This window comes from Schistocerca nitens, chromosome 7 (genome assembly GCF_023898315.1).
Source record: "Schistocerca nitens isolate TAMUIC-IGC-003100 chromosome 7, iqSchNite1.1, whole genome shotgun sequence".
In the NCBI taxonomy this organism is placed as follows: Eukaryota; Metazoa; Arthropoda; class Insecta; order Orthoptera; family Acrididae; genus Schistocerca; species Schistocerca nitens.
In genome coordinates this window covers 238,915,513-238,935,804 of record NC_064620.1, presented here as the reverse complement: position 1 = coordinate 238,935,804, position 20,292 = coordinate 238,915,513, and the positions used below count along the sequence as shown (strand labels likewise).

Genomic DNA, 20,292 nt, shown 5'->3' with positions numbered 1-20,292 from the left:
CGGAGGAATTACATTCCAGCACACCCTCGTATTTAGCAAAGAATATAAATTAATATCCTAAGAAGTCTTTTCAGCAGGTATTTGTCTTGAGTCTAGCCTTGGAAGTGAAATATGAAGGATAAACAGAAAAGACAAGAAGAGAATACAAGATTTTGAAATGTGGTGCTGCAGGTGAGTGCTGAAGATAAGATGGTTACATAAAATAACTAATGAAGAGGGACTCAATCGAACAGGGGATAAGATAAACTATAATTATGGCAGACCTTGACTAACAAAATGGATGAGTCGATAGGACACATACTAAGTTACGTAATTCAGGGGAAAAAGGAGGCAGGGGAAGGGGGGGGGGGGGAGCGAGGCCAAGGCTTGACTACAATAACAGGTTCAGATCCGTCAGGTCATAGCAGTTATAGAGACTTCCACACGACTGAGTGAAGAACTGCACAAAATCTGTCTTCGGACAGGGAATCAACACAACAAAAACACTTGTGCGACACAAACGCCAATACATCTAGAAAATTTATTACCCCGAGCAACAACGTAAAGTAATCAGTGATCTGTGATGATACTAATGATGGTCTTTCTCGTTGCCGCTGCAGGACTAACAACAGCTTATAAAGTTGTCAGGCGTCATCAATCCCACCAAACTCCTGATGACATCTCCCTCACTGCTGCCTTCCTGCACCAGACCTTGTCTGACGCCATCGCCACCCATATCCCTACCAAAGCCATACACCCTCACTGCCTAGCCCTGCTCCTGCAAGCCGTCCTTCTCCTTCGTGAATCCCGCTGCCTCTGCCGCTCTTTTCTCCGCACTCGTGACCGGGACACACTCACCCGCCACCGGCAATTACAACGACACATCCGCAACATGCTTATTGCGAAGAAATGCCGTGATTGGCGACAGACATGTACACATCTAAACACCACGTTCCCAATAAACTCTTCCAAGTACTGGTCTGCTTTCCACCGCCTTACTGGGAACCGCCCTACCTCACAGTACCCTCTCCTCCTTGATGGCCGTCCCCTTCCTGACAACCTCAGTAAGGCCAACCACTTTGCCTCCCACCTATCTGATGTTTTTTCCCTCCCAGATGTACCCCAGTTTGATTATTCCCTCTTCCCTGACGTCATCGACTGTACGGATACCTCTGTTCCTCCCCTTGCTTCTAGATTCCAGTACTTGGGCCACATACCACCATCTGAACTTAACACTCTCATCACTACACAGGACATCAGCCTCACACTCCACACTAAACGCAACACCGCTCCCGACCACGATCGCGTTACCTTCTGCCACCTCAAGCACTACCCTCCATCCTTCCTTGTAGTCCTTGCCACCCTCTACAACGTAATCCTTGCCACCAGCTTCTACCCCAACCTGTGGAAAACCTCCCATATCCTGAAGTTCTCCAAACCCAACAAGCCTCCATCTGATGCCTCTTCCTATCGCCCTATATGTCTCACCTCAGTGTTCAGCAAGCTCTTGGAATCCATCCTTACCCAGTGCATCCATCACCACCACCACTGACACCACCTCTTCCCCAACATCCGATGTGGCTTTCGACCTTCCTTCTTTGCCGATGACCAACTCCTACGCCTCACTCATCTCCTTTCCCTCCAACTTAACTCCCGTCGTTCTGCCATTTTTGTCTCCCTCGACCTCGAAAGACCTACGACCGTGTCTGGCATCCCAGTCTCCTGTTTAAACTCCAACCTATGCCCTTCCTGTCAACTATGTCCGTCTGATTGCCTCCTTCCTCTCCCTCCGCCCCTCCTATGTTACCATCCATAACGCCAATTCCCACATCTTCTGCCGCTCTGTGGGTGTGCCCCACGGCTCTGTCCTCTCCCCTCTCCTCTACCGCCTGTTCATGGCAGATATGCCCTTACAGTACTCCTCCTGCAGTATGCCAATGACACCGCCTTCCTTGCCCTCTCTCCTACCCTTCAACGGTCCCAACGCCTTCTCCAGAATTATCTTGACCTTTTTGCCACATGGTGTAAACAGTGGCTCCTGAAAATCAATCCTTCCGAGACCCAGGCGATCATCATAGGTTGTACCACTCGCTCCTTCCTGCTTCTTGATTTCTCCTTTACCATCTGCGCCTGTCCTGTCCGTCTCTCCCCCACCCCCACCTGCCTTGGGCTCATCATTGACCACCTCACCTGGATCCCTCATCTCCGCTCGATCCAATCCAAAGCCCACAACCGCCTCTGCCTCCTCAAACTCCTCTCTGATCGAACATGGGCGTTGAACCCCTCTACCACCCTCCACGCCTACAAATCCTTAATCTGTCCCATCCTCTGTTACACCAGTCCCACCAACTACAGACTTTCCCAATGAAAGAATGTAATTTTTAGGGCCACCGATAGCTCCTGAAACGAGATGTGCTATGTGTTTTGTAACTACATAAGTGAAGACATTACACGTTCATTTTGTACCAGGGATGTGCTTTTTTATGAGATCTTCGCTTAGTAAACTTAATAAATCACTGTTTCATATTAATTTCGAAACTGCGTCTGCACAACATATTAGTGAGGTGACACGGTATGAACTCCGCTATGTTTCGACGAAAGTAGCAAATTATAACATGGCAAGAAGAGAAATGTGTAGGTTTTAGTCACAATTCGTTACTCTTGACGCTTCTCTGAAAATGGCTAACAAACCAAGCGAAAATAATTCGCTGCATTTTCAACGGAATTATTTGTAGATACTAACTAAAGCAGAGGTGACAGATCTTTTTAATGGTCACAATGCAAATGTGGAAAGGGAGCATCTGCACTTAAATGTGAGCGTGGGTTTAAATGTAGAATGGAACTTCCCCTTCAGCGTTCGGCTTTTCTCCTACAGCGCCTACCCGTAACCCCCACACTACCGCTCTCCCTACACATGCCCTGCCGACTGCTTGTCTACCGACCACGGTATTCTGTGCGGGCTCTACCCTTAGCTTATTTTATTGCTCACCTGGAGAGCTGTGGCAGCTTGGTGGCTGTTGTTCCGAATTCTCGCTGCTTCTTTGGATCCAGCCTGACGGGCTGCAGCAAGCCCGCCCTCGACTGCATCACCACCGCACCTCGCTGCACACACGAGACCACAATAACGCCACACCAACACTAATTCCTTTTCTGTTTGGAAGGGAACATATACAGGATGCAGTAAATTTTGAGCACTCAGACTACACAGTGCAGTTCGTTGAATACTTGCATGAAAAAAATGATCTATAGTAAATTTTATCCTGTGCATATTTTCGGTAGATATAGGAAAAAAATCTTCAGACAATTTGCAAATGTTACATAACATATTTTTTATTTTATTATTATGTTGGTTAATCATATTTTCGGATACACAGATTTGGTATTTATATTCATATATCATCAGTGGTCACTGTCACTCCGTATTGTACCACGTGGTGTAGGTTTAGATCGCTCACACTAAAAACTGTTTTATGGTTTGCTTCTGTTGTTAATGTACATTTGTTGTAATTTTTGTAATGTGCGAAATTAGTATTTAATTTAGGACCGACTAGACACTTCAACAACAACAACAAACAACAGGATTAGCGTTGCCACAACTTAACAAATAGCCTCTAGTCCTATAATGTTACACAATGCCCGTTTCCAACTGGCCATGATTGATTGGCTAATGGATATGGGTGCCTTCAATAACTGCTTACATAACATTTCTGATTTACGTAATTTGTTAATAATAGTTCGCTGAAAAACAAATCTTAAAACGCTTCATAGAAAGGCTTGTTAAATAACTGTTCCTTTTATTAACTGGGTAATAAATTCTCAACCAATAACAGTAGCAAACAATATCACTTCCAAATAAAAACTTACGGAATCGTAATGGTAGAAAGGTACCTTACAAACTTCAAAATTCACTTTAATTTAATACACAGATATAAAAACATATCCAAAACTCACAGTTAGCATATTTGTCAAATTCCAGTATTTATAGCCCGCTGAACTACAGCGCAGAACTGACAATTTCAAATCTGTCCAATGAGTAATTCTGAAGCAGAAAATTATGTTCACAAATAAGAAATATAATGGAGTGTAGCCATGTATGGAAGTGAAACGTGGACAATAAATAGTTTAGACAAGAAGAGAATAGAAGCTTTCGAAATTTGGTGCTACAGAAGAATGCTGAAGATTAGATGGGTAGATAACATAACTAACGAGGAGGTATTGAACAGAATTGGGGAGGAGAGGAGTTTGTGGCACAAACTGTCTAGAAGAATGGATCGGTTGGTAGGACATGATCTGAGGCATCAAGGGATCGCCAATTTAGTACTGGAGGGCAGCGTGGAGGGTAAAAATCGTAGAAGGAGACCAAGAGGTGAATACACTAAGCAGATTCAGAAGGATGTAGGCTGCAGTAGGTACCGGGAGATGAAGAGGCTTGCACAGGATAGAGTAGCATGGAGAGCTGCATCAAACCAGTCCCAGGACTGAAGACCACAACAACAACAACAACAATAACTTTATGGCAACGCCCATCGGGCATTGGCCACCCTTTTACACAATCGTAAATTTCGTTGAAAAGTGACAGTTACTGCTCTATCCTCACATAGTTAAGTAAACCAACACCGCAGAAGTCACTGAAGGTTAATACACGTACCATATTCCACCTCTTTCTTCTCCAATATCAAGACATCCTTATTGTGGACCAACATGTTCAGGTTGGGCCCACGCTGTCTTATCTGCCGTGGAAAAACACCCACAAAAGACGTTGGTCACAGCTCGCCGTAAATTGCGTCCATACAATTGCAGAGCCCACGGCATTATCGTTCCACAGCAGCGTTGAATTCCCAAGCGTCTCGGTTTCACCATCAATTCATTACCACAGAGTGCCAAAATTATTAATGCACAATTCGGACCATCCGGACCCCAACACTCTGCCGTTCTGTCCTTCTCGCTCGGTACTCCCCAACCCTCCTCTCCTCGTCGCCAGAGGGCCACTCGCCGCCAACTCGGCGCCCCAGTATGTCTGGCGAGGCCAATATCGACCATAATACTCGCGGGCGTAACACAATCTTGCTGAAAATCGGCAGAGTAATTTGACACTTCATCCTTAAATTTGACAGACTTACGATTCTGACAGTTGGCCAAAGATGATGTGTTGATGTTATCATTTTGGCTGTATCTCCCTGTAATCGATGTGTCTGTTGCTTATTGTTTGTGCCTATCCATTATCTTTGGTTAGGAATTCAATAAAATTTTCTATGAATTATTTATGTCCAGAATGAGATTTTCACTCTGCAGCGGAGTGTGCGCTGATATGAATCTTCCTGGCAGATTAAAACTGTGTGCCCGACCGAGACTCGAACTCGGCACCTTTGCTTTTTGCGGGAAAGTGCTCTACCATCTGAGCTACCGAAGCACACTCCGCTGCAGAGTGAAAATCTCATTCTGGAAACGTCCCCCAGGCTGTGGCTAAGCCATGTCTCCGCAGTATCCTTTCTTTCAGGAGTGCTAGTTCTGCAAGGTTCGCAGGAGAGCTTCTGTAAAGTTTGGAAGGTAGGAGACGAGATACTGACAGAAGTAAAGCTGTGAGGACCGGGCGTGAGTCGTGCTTCGGTAGCTCAGATGGTAGAGCACTTTCCCGCGAAAGGCAAAGGTCCAGAGTTCGAGTCTCGGTCGGTCACACAGTTTTAATCTGCCAGGAAGTTTCAATTATTTATGTATTAGTTCGTAGCTCGTGGTCTCGCGGTAGCGTTCTCGTTTCCCAAGCACGAGGTCCTGGGTTCGATTCCTAGCGGGGTCAGGGATTTTCACCTGCCCAGAGATGACTGGGTGTTGTTGTGCCGTCTTCATCATCATCATTCATCCCCATTACGGTCGGAGGAAGGCAACGGCAAACCACCTCCATTAGGACCTTGCCTCGTACGGCGGTGTGGGTCTCCCGCCTCGTTCCCCTACGTTCTGTGAAGAAGGGTAGCACTTCATTTCCATTTATGTTTTAAATCCGATTATTCATTTAAAATTTCATCAGGGCATTCTATCGTGTGTATTTAGATTTTTAATTCTTTAACTACGTTCATTGGTAAACCTTTATGTAATATGTGTAGAATTTTCATTGTTAGCTAGATTCGTTCTGCGTTGTGGTTATCGTTGTTTCAAGTGGCTGAAAAAGCTAGATGCATTATTTTCGCTAGTCCTCGAGTGCTCTAGATGTCTTGTGCTGAAGTTGCGACTTGTCTGACGATAAAACTTTAAATTATGAAAATTACAAGATAGGAACATTAACAACAGAAGCAAACCAGCCGGCCGAAGTGGCCGAACGGTTCTAGACGCTTGAGTCTGGAAGCGCGCGACCACTACGGTCGCAGGTTCGAATGTCCTTAGGTTAGTTAGGTTTAAGTAGTTCTAAGTTCTAGGGGACTGATGACCTCAGATGTTAAGTCCCATAGTGCTCAGAGCCATTTGAACCACTTTGAAGCAAACCACAAAACAGATTATAACATAAGAGTCCTATACCTACAGCACGTTGTAATACGACACAGAGTGACAATGACCACTGAAGACATATGGACGTAAATACTAAATTTCTGTAAGCGAAAATATGATTAACCAACATTATAATAAAATAAAAAAATGTTATTTAAGTTTCGCAGATGGTCTGAAATTGGCCTTCTAACCGAAATGGATCCAACACAATAAATACGCCGTTAAAATACTGTACAAGCAACCTGGATTTTGTTACATAATTTCTCTGAAAGGTAGCTTCTATGCAGCGGGCCCAATAGATCGTAAACTATAATCAGATTTGCGACAGGCACAAGGCATGTCCAGAGAATAAGAGTCCGCAATTGTTTCAAAATCGAAAAAATTACAAATTTACACCAAACACAATTTTTCAAAGAAGGACATTATTCCACCAGGTTGTGCTTTAAACTATTTTATTTGCGCTGCTACTTTCGCGCATTTCCCATCGTCAAGTGCATCGTTTCGTCAAAAAACCATTACAAATTGCACTATAGAGAGTGATTCCTATAACTTTCAAAAACCCGCGAAGCGACGTAGATGATGCAGAGACAGGTAATTCAAATTCCACAAAAGTTATTCAGGACATGTCACGTCACCATATGACGTGCTCGCCACACGTGCAGCAGTTGAGCCTACCGCACCTGATAACCCCAATCCGAGTCAAGCAAAACGTCGCTGTCGCTCAGGGCCAACATGCGCGACTCCAGCGCGTGGGGTTCGGTGTTCGAGTCTTGCGTTTTGCAGGCAGTATTTTTTTATTGCGTCAGACAATTATGTGTTTATTATGACGTAAGATTTATTATCTTATTTGTCGATATCTCGGTCTCCGCTAGTTTGCTGCGAAGTACAGTACAACAAAAACCTACGGTATTGCGTCAAACGTAAATGAATGTAAGCTTCTGAACTGCGTAGTTGCTAGGCGTTCTCTTCTAAATAATGTCTCTAAACAGAAAAATGGACAAAAGAAAAGAAACACAGAATGAGAAAAGCTTTTATTTGGTCACTGAGAGGACAATAATTTTGTAACTTCTACGTTTACATAAAATAACGTTTACAGAAAGTGTTCGAAATTTGCACCTATTGCTCGAATGCAAGTATTGCATCGCTCAATCATCCCTTCACGCCTAAGCTCAACTCCTGCAAGTGCGGCGAGGAACGTCATCTGGTGACGTCACATGTTAAACATTCTCATCCATTTTTGGGGTACTTCTCAACATTTGCGTCCACATGTGTCTTAAACTGCTTGTCTCATCGTCATCTACGTCGCTTAAAGGGCCTTTAAATATTAATAAAAATCGACCTGTATACATGTTCATGCAACTGACACTTGGGCACAAGTACAGAGGAAAATATGCAAGACACGTGATTTTCAGACGACATGACCACGTTACGGCTAGCGATGTACTTGAGAATGGCCGTGCCCGCAACTAGTAGTGTAAATAAAATAATTTAAAACACGTCCTTGTGGGATATCGTACTTCTTCAAATTTGCTGTAACCATTGCGTTTATTTCTTCAAAACGAAGTCAACGGTCGCCACGTAGCATTTCTTCAATCTTTTCCACCACATCAATCGCGATTGAAGAACGCCGGCTTCTTTGTTCATCACACCATCCTAGTAAACAGATTTGATTTGTTAAAAATCTGGAACAGTGTGTTTCCCTCTGCAACAAAAAACTGTGTTACACTCCTCACCTCGTAGGTGCCGGGATTCATGACAAAACACTCATTTCAGCACGGCATTACAATAAGAATTTCCAGCCGAATGAGTTTGTGTTCTACTACCAACACCTTCTCCTCGAAAGCAGTGATGCCAACCTTGACAAAGAAATATACACTTATATGTCTGTTCTTCGTCCGAAAGAACAGACACCATTGATGACCTGCAGCCGTCTAGATCGAAATTTGAATTATATTAATACTGTCAGTTGCGCACGGGCGTTGATATAGATCAACGTGGACAGGTGAAATTGCATGCCCCGACCAGGACTCGAACCCGGGATCTCGTGCTTACATGACAGACGCTCTATCCATCTGAGCCACGATACCCACATTCTCACCTTCTATGTCCACACACTACATTCGTAGTGTCCCACCCCAACACACTCCTTACTCGTGGAAGACATTCTTCCAAGTCCCGTAAGAGTTAGGGGAATATGTGTGCATCCGCACAGAAGAAGAAGGTCGTGGCCGGTATCGCCAGAATTATATAATTATATGGATATGGTGTATGTTCTTTCGGACATGTAATGAGTGTGTTGGGGTGGGGCACTAAGAATGTAGTGTGTTGACATACAAGGTGAGAATGTGTCTCGCGGGAGACGTGCGCGAGATAGTTCCTGCAGTCGCACATTCATCTGTCCCCTCGGTGGCTCACATGGATAGAGCGTCTACCCTGAAAACGGGAGATCCCGGGTTCGAGTCCCGGTCGGGGCACACATTTTCACCTGTCCCCGTTGATCTATATCAACGCCCGTGCGCAGCTGACGATATTAATATAATTCTAATTTTGCCAAAGAAAGTCCCTTTGAGCGTGAGAGGCTCATAGTTCTTACTTTCTGGACATGCCTCGTATCTTTGTTCTAGACGGTTTAACAACGCTGTCCAGCAATAGGAGCCGGCCGCGGTGGTCCCGCGGTTCTAGGCGCGCAGTCCGGAACCGTGCGACTGCTACGGTCGCAGGTTCGAATCCTGCCTCGGGCATGGATGTGTGTGATGTCCTTAGGTTAGTTAGGTTTAAGTAGTTCTAAGTTCTAGGGGACTGATGACCACAGCAGTTGAGTCCCATAGTGCTCAGAGCCATTCCAGCAATAGGAGGTTGTGTTAGTTTCTAATAGCATTTTTTAGTTTCCAAAAGAATTTTTTTGGTTCCCAACGGAAATTTTAGTTTCCGAAAGGGTTTCTAGTTTCTATGACGACTATTAGTTCCTGAAGGTGCTTTTAATTTCTCATCAGAATTTGTAACTGCTAGAAAGGATTTGTAGTTCCTTAAGAAAATTTCTAATTGTTTAAGAGAATATCAATTTATCAAGAGAATTTTTAGTTCACTAAGAGAATTTTTGATTTATCGAGACAGTCTTTAATTATTCATGAGGGTATTTTTCGTTCTCAACAGAATTTTTAATTTCTCAGGATAATTTCGATTTTCAAGAACAGTGTTCCATCAAGAATGTTTAACTTGAAGATTTTGGCTTTCAAGAGACCTTTCACTTCATGAGGAGATAATTAATATTGCAATGTTAACGCTGACGAAAGTGAGATATGGTGAGTGCAAGGTGAAATTAAGACAGAAAAGAGGCAAAAAATTTGATTTGTGGGAGGATTGCTGGATTACAATAATGGAGGTGGTGGATTCGATTTCACGTGAGCGTAAGTGTTGATTTTTTTCTTGTTAATTTTACAAGTTGGTTAGAGTTGACAGTTTCCTTTGCAATGAAGAAACGGGTGTATGCGAAAAGTAGGGAAGCAATGCTGACAGTGGACTGTAGGGCGTTTTAAGAGAACAGAGTGAACGCTTAGAGGCAAACATGTCGCTAAAAGTGATATAATAAAAATATTGATATCTCGCTTCTGTGTTAACATTAGGCAATTGCATGAGTTTTGTAACAGACCATCCTTTAATAGCTCGCCAAAGAAAGTAAAATTAACAAATAGAAATAAATAAGGGTACACCTACAATTAAAATTCTCCACCTCTAGCATGTCTACCCAATACACTACCAAATGCATTATCCGAGCATCGTCGTTCTACTGTACTGAATGAAGATTTTGTCTGTAAGTGTGGTTACAGCATTTTCAAAATGCTATTCCTTGATGTCCATTTTGTTATCGAGGTCATACACGCGACGAAATTTTGTTACAGATACTTTTATAAACCTTTTATGCAAGGAATCGCTGTATAAAGTCGAAGTGTGTTAATGTTTCTACTTTGTATATTGTTTCGGAATCAGGATTTGCATACCCTTCCTCCACATTATCAATCTAGTGTCTTAGCCACTGCTGAGTTGCCAGATTAAGAAAACTCTGTATATTACATATCGTAGGACGGTTCTCCGCAGATATCCTATAAATGTATGACAGTTACTTTGCATTTACGTAATAATAAGACGAACACATTATTAACATCAATAAATCAATTCAAAACATCCAACAGCATCCATTTTATAAATTTTTTTGGATAACAGATTCACGATACTCACATCAGCTATATAATCCAGAAATTAAATCGTTTTTAAGTGGTCAACAAAGTATCAAATATTAACACACAGTCTCACAGCTCTACTTCCACCAGTACTACAAGTCTTACCCTCCAAACTTCACAGAAGCTCTCTCCTGCACTCGTTGCGAGACTATTACTTCTGGAAGAAAGGATGTTGAGGAGACATCGCTTAGCCACAGCTTAGGAGACTGTTTCTCGTATGAATGTTTCACCCTGCAGCAGAGTGTGCGCTGATTTGAAACATTCCCGTCAGATTAATACTTTGTTGCCAGACTGGAAGTAGAACACGGAACCTTTGCTTTTCATGGACAAATGTTCTAACCTTCTGAGCTATCGAGCCAACACAATAGCAATCCCGGTAAGGCACACAATTTTAAATTCCAAACAATTTTCAAAACAGCGACAGTCCCCTGTAGAGTGTAACGTTCATGCATAACTCAACAAATGAGACACGATTGCACAGGCGAAAAGAGAGTTATAAACCCATAAAATTATTCCAAATGCTTATTAGAAAGCTCCAAATAATGGTGTTACTACCCTTGCTCAGTCTAGTGTAGAAACCGTCAGTGGAGAGTAATAAATAAAAATTCTATTTTAAAACATGGAAGCACGATTTTACAATATCAGATTATGCGGTCCGAAATCTTTGCAACAATACACGATGTTCCAAAATAATCTTTACAACTTCGACCGCATACATTTTCAGAAAGTAGTATAGGCAGAAAGGTGCGTTTCGCGCTATAATGTTCACACACGTAAGTTTCAGTAGTCTTCTAACAGAAATCAGTGTATGCGCCATTTGCGATGGTGATGTGCTTCTGTAACATGTACGGAAGTTCCACTGGACCAGGGAGTCAGATTTGTCGTTGTCAACTATTCGAAACATGCCGCAAACAGCATCTACATCTACACCTATACTCTGCAAACCACCGCGAGGTGCATGGCAGAGGGTGCGTTCCATTATACCAGTTTTTGGGGTTTCTTCCTGTTCCTTTTACGTATGGAGCGCGAGAAGAATGGTTGTTTAAATGCCTCTGTGCGTGCACTAATTTATTATAATCTTATCCTCACGATTCCTATGTGAGCGATACGTAGGGGGTTGTAGTATATTTCTAGAGTAATCATTTAAAGCCGGTTCTTGAAACTTTGTTAATAGACTTTCTCGGGATAGTTTACGTCTGTCTTCAAGAGCCTTCCAGTTCAGTTCCTTCAGCATCTCTGTGACACTCTCCCACAGATTAAACAAACCTGTGACCATTCGTGCCGGACTTCTCTGTATACGTTGAATATCCCCTGTTAGTCCTACATACTTGAGCAGTATTCTAGAACCGGTCGCACAAATGATATGTAAGTGATGTCCTTTGTATACTGACTGAAATTCCCCAGTATTCTACCAGTCACTCGAAGTCTACCACGTGCTTTACCCACGACTGAACCAATGTGATCATTCCATTTCATATCCCTACAAAATGTTACACCAGGTATTTGTATTATTTGGCCGATTCTAACGGTGATTCATTAATATTATAGTCATAGAACACTCCTTTTTTTCGGTTTGTGAAATGCAAAATTTTACATTCCTGAACATTTAGAGCAAGTTGCCAATCTCTGTACCACGTCGAAGTCCTAACAATATTTGACTGAATATTTATGCAGCTTCTTTCAGATTCAGCTTCATTTTCTTTCGGATTATTTCAGATTCAGATTCATTAAAGATAAGTGCATCATCTGCAAAAGGCCCGCCTTTACTATTAATATCGTCTGCAAGGCCACTAAGATGAAAAATGAACAGCAAGGGTCGCAACACACTTCCCTGAGTCACACCCGAAGTAATGTCTACATTTGACGATGACTCTCCATCCTAGATAACATACTGCGTCCTCCCTAACAAAAGGTCCTCAATCCAGTCACCAATTTTACTTGATACCCCATATGATCGTAATTTAGACAATAAGCGTAGTTGCGGTATTGAGTTAGATGCTTTTCGGAAATCAAAACTACTGCATTTACGTGGTTGCCTTGATCCAAAGATTTCAGTATGTCATGTGAGAAAAGTGCGAGTTGAGTTTCACACGGTCGGTATTTTCTAAATCAATGCAGGCTGGCATTGAGGAGGTCATTCTGTTCAAGATAACTCATAATGCTTGAACTCAGAATATGTTCTAATATTTTACAACAAATCTTTCTACCTATCCCCATTTCTGAAGTATGCGTGATCGGATCACGCTATAGCCTATGACTATACGAGTCTGGGTTTGGCGAATGCCTTGAGAACGTTACCTGCCCCAATCTGTAATGTTATCAACGAAGTACGAAGAAGGTGGTGTTACCGTATGGGAGTGTTTTCCATGGTCAGCATGTGAGCATGTGGTGATCTTATTGTCATCTTACTGCACTTAAGAAATCGGTAAATACTGAAATACACACACCAAAAAAAGTTTTGCATCAACCCGCTTCCCAGAACTCCTGAAGATAGAAGTTGACTGTGGATACTGTGTCACAGACACAGTCACTTTAACTGTTCGGAGATGTCATTAAACCCGCCCAAAGATATAAACAACCATGCATGAGCAGCGCCTATTAGACTGAGGGGGTGCGACAGCCGATCAGTTCCAGTCATTCCACCAGGTAGAAGGTACACAGCTCGTGTTGTCTGTAGTTCAACCATGCCTAGACGGTCAATACCGCAGTTCGATCGCGTCCGCATTGCTACTTTGTGCCAGGAAGGGCTCAATCAACGGAAGTGTCCAGGCGTCTCGGAGTGAACCAAAGTGATGTTGTTCGGATATGGAGGAGATACAGAGAGACAGGACTGTCAATGACGTGTCTCGCTCAGGCCGCCTGAGGGCTACTACTGCAGTGGATGACCGCTACCTACAGCAAGGCCAACATGTTGAATAATGCTTTTCGTGCAGCCACAGGACGTCGTGCTACGACTCAAACTGTGCGCAATAGGTTGCACGATGCGTAACTTCACTCCCGACGTCCATGGCGAGGTCCTTCTTTGCAACCACGACACCATGCAGCGCGATACAGACGGGCCCAACAACATGCCCAATGTACCGCCCAGGATTGGCATCACGTTCTCTTCACCGAAAAGTGTCGCATATGCCTTCAACCAGACAATCGTCGGAGACATATTTGGAGGCAACACGGTCACGCTGAACGCCGTAGGCACACTGTTCAGCGAGTGTAGCAAGGTGGAGGTTCCTAGCTGTTTTGTTGTGGCTTTATGTGGGGCCGATGTACGCCGCTGGTGATCATGAAAGGCACCTCCAACCGATAGTGCAACCATATCGGCAGCATATTGGCGAGGCATTCGTCTTCATGGACGACAATTCGCACCCCCGTCGTGCACGTCTTGTGAATGACTTCCTTCAGGACAACGACTTCGCTCGACTAGAGTGGTCAGCATGTTCTCCAGACATGAAACCTATCGAACATGCCTGGGATAGATTGAAAACAGCTGTTTGTGGAAGACGTGACCCACCAACCACTCTTAGGGATCTACGCCGAATCACCGTTTAGGAGTGAGACAATCTGTACCAACAGTGCCTTGATGAACTTGCCGATAGTATGCCACGACGAATACAGGCATGCATCAATGTAAGAGGACGTACTACTGAGTATTAGAGGTACCGGTGTGTACAGCAATCTGGACCACCACCTCTAAAGGTCTCGCTGTATGGCGGTACAACATGCAATGTGTGGTTTTCATGAGCAATAGAAAGTGTGGAAATGATGTTTATGTTGATCTCTATTCCAATTTTGTGTACGGGTTCGGGAACTGTCGGAACCAAAATGATGCAAAACTATATTTGATGTGTATATAGAAACTCATTTTATAGCATTGCGAATTGCGTATAGTAGATGAACAGTGAGGAGACAATGATCGTATCAGCATGCTAATGCAACCTGTTATGAAGCAGCAGCTGTGAGGCAATTGTTTGTGTACAATAACATTCCTGAAATGTACTGGCCTGCCCACACTCCCAATATGAATGCAGTGGGACACCTTTGGGATAAGTTAGAAAGTTGACTTCGCTCCAAACCCCTTCGTCCAACATCACTACCTTTTCTGGTTTCGGGCCGGCCGCGGTGGTCTCGTGGTTCTAGGCGCGCAGTCCGGAACCGTGCGACTGCTACGGTCGCAGGTTCGAATCCTGCCTCGGGGATGGATGTGTGTGATGTCCTTAGGATAGTTAGGTTTAAGTAGTTCTAAGTTCTAGGGGACTAATGACCACAGCAGTTGAGTCCCATAGTGCTCAGAGCCATTTTTTCTGGTTTCGGCTCTTGAGTAAGAATGGCTTGTCATTGCTCCACAGACATTCAGATACCTTGCTGAAATTGTCCCACCAGACTCCACACCGTCATAAATGAGACGGGTGGACACACCCCATATCAATATCCGCTGACAGGAGTCCAGGTACGTTTGATCAGATAGCGTATCTGTGTCTGTAATACACACATGCTCATAAATTAAGGATAATTGCAGAATGTGGTGCCACACAACGTGGCACTACACAAAACTGGCGCTAATAGCATAGGCACATAGGGAACACACACGACACAGATCTGTAAGTCCACGGTATTGGTGATAAGTTGAGAATACCGTCCCGAAACACATGTGCTACAAAATGCCACTGTTTCCTGCGCATGTACCCCGACATCAATGTGCCAAATGATCACCATGCACACGTACACAGGCCGCACATACTCTGGATCAGGTGGTCGAGCAGCTGCTGGCGTATAACCTCCCATTCTTCCACCAGTGCCTGTCGGAGCTCCTGGAGTGTCCTAGGGGTTTTAAGCCGTGCAGTTATACGTCGACCGAGAGCATCCCAGACGTGCTCGATGGGGTTTAGGTCTGGAGAACAAGCAGACCACTCCATTCGCCTGATATCTTCTGTTTCGAGGTACTCCCCCACGATGGCAGCTCGGTGGGGCCGTGCGTTATCATCCATCAGGAGGAAGGTGGGACCCACTTGCACTGGTGCAAAATGAAGTCCCAGTTCACCTGACCTGTTACAGTTCCTCTGTCAAAGACATGCAGGGGTGTACGTGCACCAATCCTAATTCTACCCAACACCATCAAACCACTACCTCCATACAGGTCCCTTTCAAGGACATTAAGGGTTCGTATCTGGTTCCTGGTTCACGCCAGATGAAAACCCGGCGGGACTCACTGTTCAAACTATACCTGGTCTCGTCCGTGAACATAACCTGGGACCACTGTTCAATGACCATGTAGTGTGTTCTTGACACTAGGCTTTACGGCTCTCCTGTGACGGAGGTCAGCGGAATGCACCTTGCAGATCTCCGGGCGAATAAATCATGTCTGTTCAGTCGTCTGTAGACTGTGTCTGGAGACAACTGTTCCAGTGGCTGCGGTAAGGTCCCGAGAAAGGCTACGTGCAGTACTCTGTGGCCGTCTGCGAGCACTGATGATGAGATATCGGTCTTCTTGTGGTGTTGTAGTGGACGTTCCGTACTGTAGCGCCTGGACACGTTTCCTTTCTGCTGGAATTGTTGCCATAATCTTGAGACCACACTTTGTGGAACACGGAGGGCCCGTGCTATGACCTGCTGTGTTTGACCAGCCTCCAGTCGCCCTAGTATTCTACCCCTCACAACGTCATCAATATGTGCTCTTTGAGGCATTTTCAACACACAATCATCATTAGCAAGTCTGAAAACGTCTGCACACTTACCCACCGTGCGACGACCGCAGGTCAAATGCACCGCATGGTCATACCCCGAGGTGATTTAAACCCGCAAACCGCCCACCAGAGCGTTGTTTCACCATGTATCAGCATTATCCTTAACTTATGAGCATGAGTGTAGGTTGCGACACGGATCACTGAAGCTTTAAGTATATGAGTGAAATGGAATACCTGTTTAAAATTACTTAAATCTTAACAGCGCGAAGAAAAGCATTACATTAAAAACGGAATAATTTTGTTATTGCTACCAGAAAAAGGTGTGAATGATGAGAACTCTACCCATTTAAAAAGTTTAAAGGGTTTTGCGTGATGTATATTATTTGCCGTATAGGTACGACTCGCTAGTAGCAGTGGTAATAGTAGTAGCAGCATTGTTTATTGCCTGTCCAAGTCAGCATAAAGATGCCTGGTTTTTTGCGACTGATAATGATGGCAACGACGACCTCAGCTCACCTGCTGCATGGCTGCCCTCTACACGCAGACGGCCGCACCGCGCGAGCTGCTCAGGAGTCAGGGCGACCCCTGGTCCAGCGAGCTCTGCCCAAGCACACGCCTGCGTCTCTCCACCCGCAACTGCGTAGATCACAAGACAAACAACTAATTATGACAGCGACTCGCTGCTCACGAGTGACACATACAGGGCGACGATTATTGAACAATTAGAAAAAAAAGCGTCACAACTTCTGAACAGTTCCTTGTTCCTCCCCTCCCCAGGGCCCCCCTTTTCGTCTCCCCTTCTTCTCCCAGAGTGGATTTTCCTCCCCCCCCCCCCCCCACCGAGTCCCTGCATTCCATCCTCGCCTCTTTCCCTCCCACGTCCTTCCCTCCCCGGACCTCTTCGGCGCGCCCCCCGCCCGTCATCCCCACTCTCTTCCCCTCCCTCCCTTCTTCCCTTCTCCCTCATTTCCCAGCGCCTGGCAGATCCTCCGTTTTGCTCATCGCCATCAGTGTGCTACGTCAGTGTTGCGTTTGGTGCTGTTCTCTTGTGCATCAAAAGGTGTGATTTTCATTGTGTGCTGGACTTGTGCATAGTGTTACTGTCAGTGATTGTTATGTGCTACGCCGTCCGTCGTTACTTTTATGCTCCTGTCATCCGTCTCCTTGTGTTCTTTTAATTGTCCCAGTGTGTGGTTTTCTTGTGCGCCATTTTTTACGGTTTTTATCTCCATTTTACAGTCGCCCCTTTTTGTCTATTGTCTTCCATAATGTTCCCCCATTTTTATTTCTAGGTCCACCATATTTTCTCCTTTGTGTTATTTTTAAATGTCTTCTGTTGTATGTTCTAAGTCTCTCGACTGAAGAGCAGTGCATATGCTGATGCCAGACCAACCCAATGGGGAATTGAAATACAGTAAAGGAAAAAAAAACTGTATGGTTTCGTTTAGCGACGAAGCCCACTTTCATTTGGATGGGTTCGTCAATAAGCAAAATTTGCGCATTTGGGGGACTGAAAATCCGCATTTCGCGATCGAGGAGTCTCTTCACCCTCAACGGGTGACTGTGTGGTGTGCAATGTCCAGTTAGCCCCCTCGCAGAATATGTAGGTATGCGTATAGTGAAACCAACAAAGTCTTTCCTCGTAAGCACTCTTCTTTGGACGATGGCCTAGGGTACTCATATTACATACTTGAAAGCCTCCTTGCAAATGTCACAGAGGCAGCAGTCGCTCATTTATAAATTACATTGGGTAATAAAAATTACGTACGGGTTCGTGCATGTCTGCATGGACGTCCATGCATTTTCCTTATGCTTTAACTGAAATGTAATCTACACTTGCTATGAAATACAAAATAAAACAGGAATAATCTGTCAAAAAATGCTAAAGCTTTCTCTTTTGTACACATGGCTGGCTGACTACAAAGAAAAAGGAAAAGTGCCAGCCACCGTTAGAACAAGTGAAATGTAGTTGACAATCTGTAGCGTGTTTTATCGATTCCACCCTCTCTCACCCCGCCCTCTTTTCTTTCTCTCCTGTGTCAGTAAAAGATCCCGTCTGCAGTCGACCTACCCTCATCACGTTTCCTAATGAAATGTATATTTGATATACTACAATGCATAAATAACCAAAAATTGTCAATGCTGTCGTCCTATATCCCTCCACAGCTATTTAATTAAAATTTTAAAACTTTTTTTGATAGTTACTATTACAGAGTTTCTTAAAAAATGTAGTACTAATCAACAGTAAAAGACGTAAATAAAACTCCAAAGTAAGACTGCCTACTCCTTGCGTAATTAAAGTTTGCCAGGTGGAAATAGGTAAGCCCTCATCAGGCTTTTCTGTGTATAACTATATACGTACAAAATATAAATAATGTTATTGTGAACACGTTGGCATAGGGTTGCCTTAACAAAAGGGGACAAAACATTTAATTAGATAGATCTTAAGAGTCTTAGGATCTTAAGATCTCAGACTATGAGTCGAGAGCTCGCTGTGGGTCAGTAACTGTGAATTATGCCTCAAGTTATTTGGCTCTAAAACAATTATAGAATGACCACACGTACAGGACGTCGCACTAAACAAAGTGTGCGGTTGGTAATTACGCCTGTTTTGTATCAAGCAGTGACGAAGAAAAAGGAGTAGTGTCATACTGTCTTTGTGCTTCCCGAGTTCCGCGGAACTAATGCAGAAGGGTGAGTTGGCGAAGAGAAGAATAGTACGTACCCGACGACCACTAATCATCGACATGGATATGGACTTGAATAACAGACTTCCACATCTACATCTACACAAATACTCCGAAAGCCACCGTAAGGAGGGTGGCGGAGGGTACCCTGTACAATTACTTATCATTTCCCTCCTGTTCCACTCGCAAATAGTGCGAGGAAAAAACGACTGTGTGTACGCCTCCGTATGAGACTTAATTTCTCCTATCTTATTTTCGTTGTCCTTACGAGCGATGTATTCTGGCGGCAGCAGAATAGTTCGGCAGTCTTAAAAAATGGTTCAAATGGCTCTAAGCAGTATGGGACTTAACTTCTGAGGTCATCAGTCCCCTAGAACTTAGAACTACTTACACCTAACTAACCTAAGGACATCACACACATCCGTGCCCGAGGCAGGATTCAAACCTGCGACCGTAGCGGTCGCGCGGTTCCAGGCTGAAGCGCCTAGAACCGCTCGGCCACTCTGGCCGTCTCTCCTTTACAGTTGAACCACTATTTCTTAAAATTCTCCCAATAAACCGAAGTCGACTATTTGCCTTCCCTGCCACAGTTCTCACACGCTCGTTCGACCTCATATCGCTTTGCACGTTACGCCCAGTTACTTAAACGACTCGACTGTGCCAAGCTGAACACTAGTAATACTGCATCCGAACATTACAGGTTTCCTTTTCCTAATCATCCACATTAGCTTACATTTTTCCACATTTAGGGCTTGCTGACAGCCATCACACCAACTGGAAATTTTGTCTAAGTTATCTTGTACCTCACTACAATCCTTACCGTACACCACCGCATCAGCAGCAAACAACCGCAGACTGCTGAAATCCCTGTCCGCCAAATAGGTCGTACAATAACTGGAAAGCTACTTTAATAGTCCTCAGTGACTGTTCAGTGAACTTAATAAAGATCTGGTGGTACGGAAATTTTCCTAAATTACACAAAATGACATCAATGCAACAGAGCGTTGAGCACAGATTGGCTCATGATAATTGCCACCCACAACACCTAGGTTGCCCTTTCGATAGTTTGTAGGGAGAGGGGGGGGGGGGGGCAAACCGAGGGTTTGAAGTATTTTGAACACTTAGGAAGACGAATGGCGACTTGTAAGTAGCCATAAAGAAGTTCCAATTCCGAACCTGATAAGAACCCGCGTTAATACAGTCTTTTAAATCATTTTCTTGAAAGAAAAAGAT

The 20,292-nt window shown here is 44.2% G+C and overlaps 1 protein-coding gene across 1 annotated transcript in view; it reads right to left on the bottom strand.

Annotated features, from left to right (window-relative positions):
• The window catches only part of LOC126195550 (nascent polypeptide-associated complex subunit alpha, muscle-specific form-like), a 109,352-nt gene extending 92,455 nt beyond the window's left edge, over window positions 1-16,897 (bottom strand). The window contains exons 1-2 of the mRNA XM_049934173.1: window positions 16,889-16,897; window positions 2,969-3,081 (exon numbers count right to left, since the gene is read on the bottom strand). Of these exons, the coding sequence (XP_049790130.1) occupies window positions 2,969-3,081; window positions 16,889-16,897 (122 nt within the window). The remainder of the gene's footprint in view (window positions 1-2,968; window positions 3,082-16,888) is intronic.
• Window positions 16,898-20,292: the final 3,395 nt, after the last annotated feature.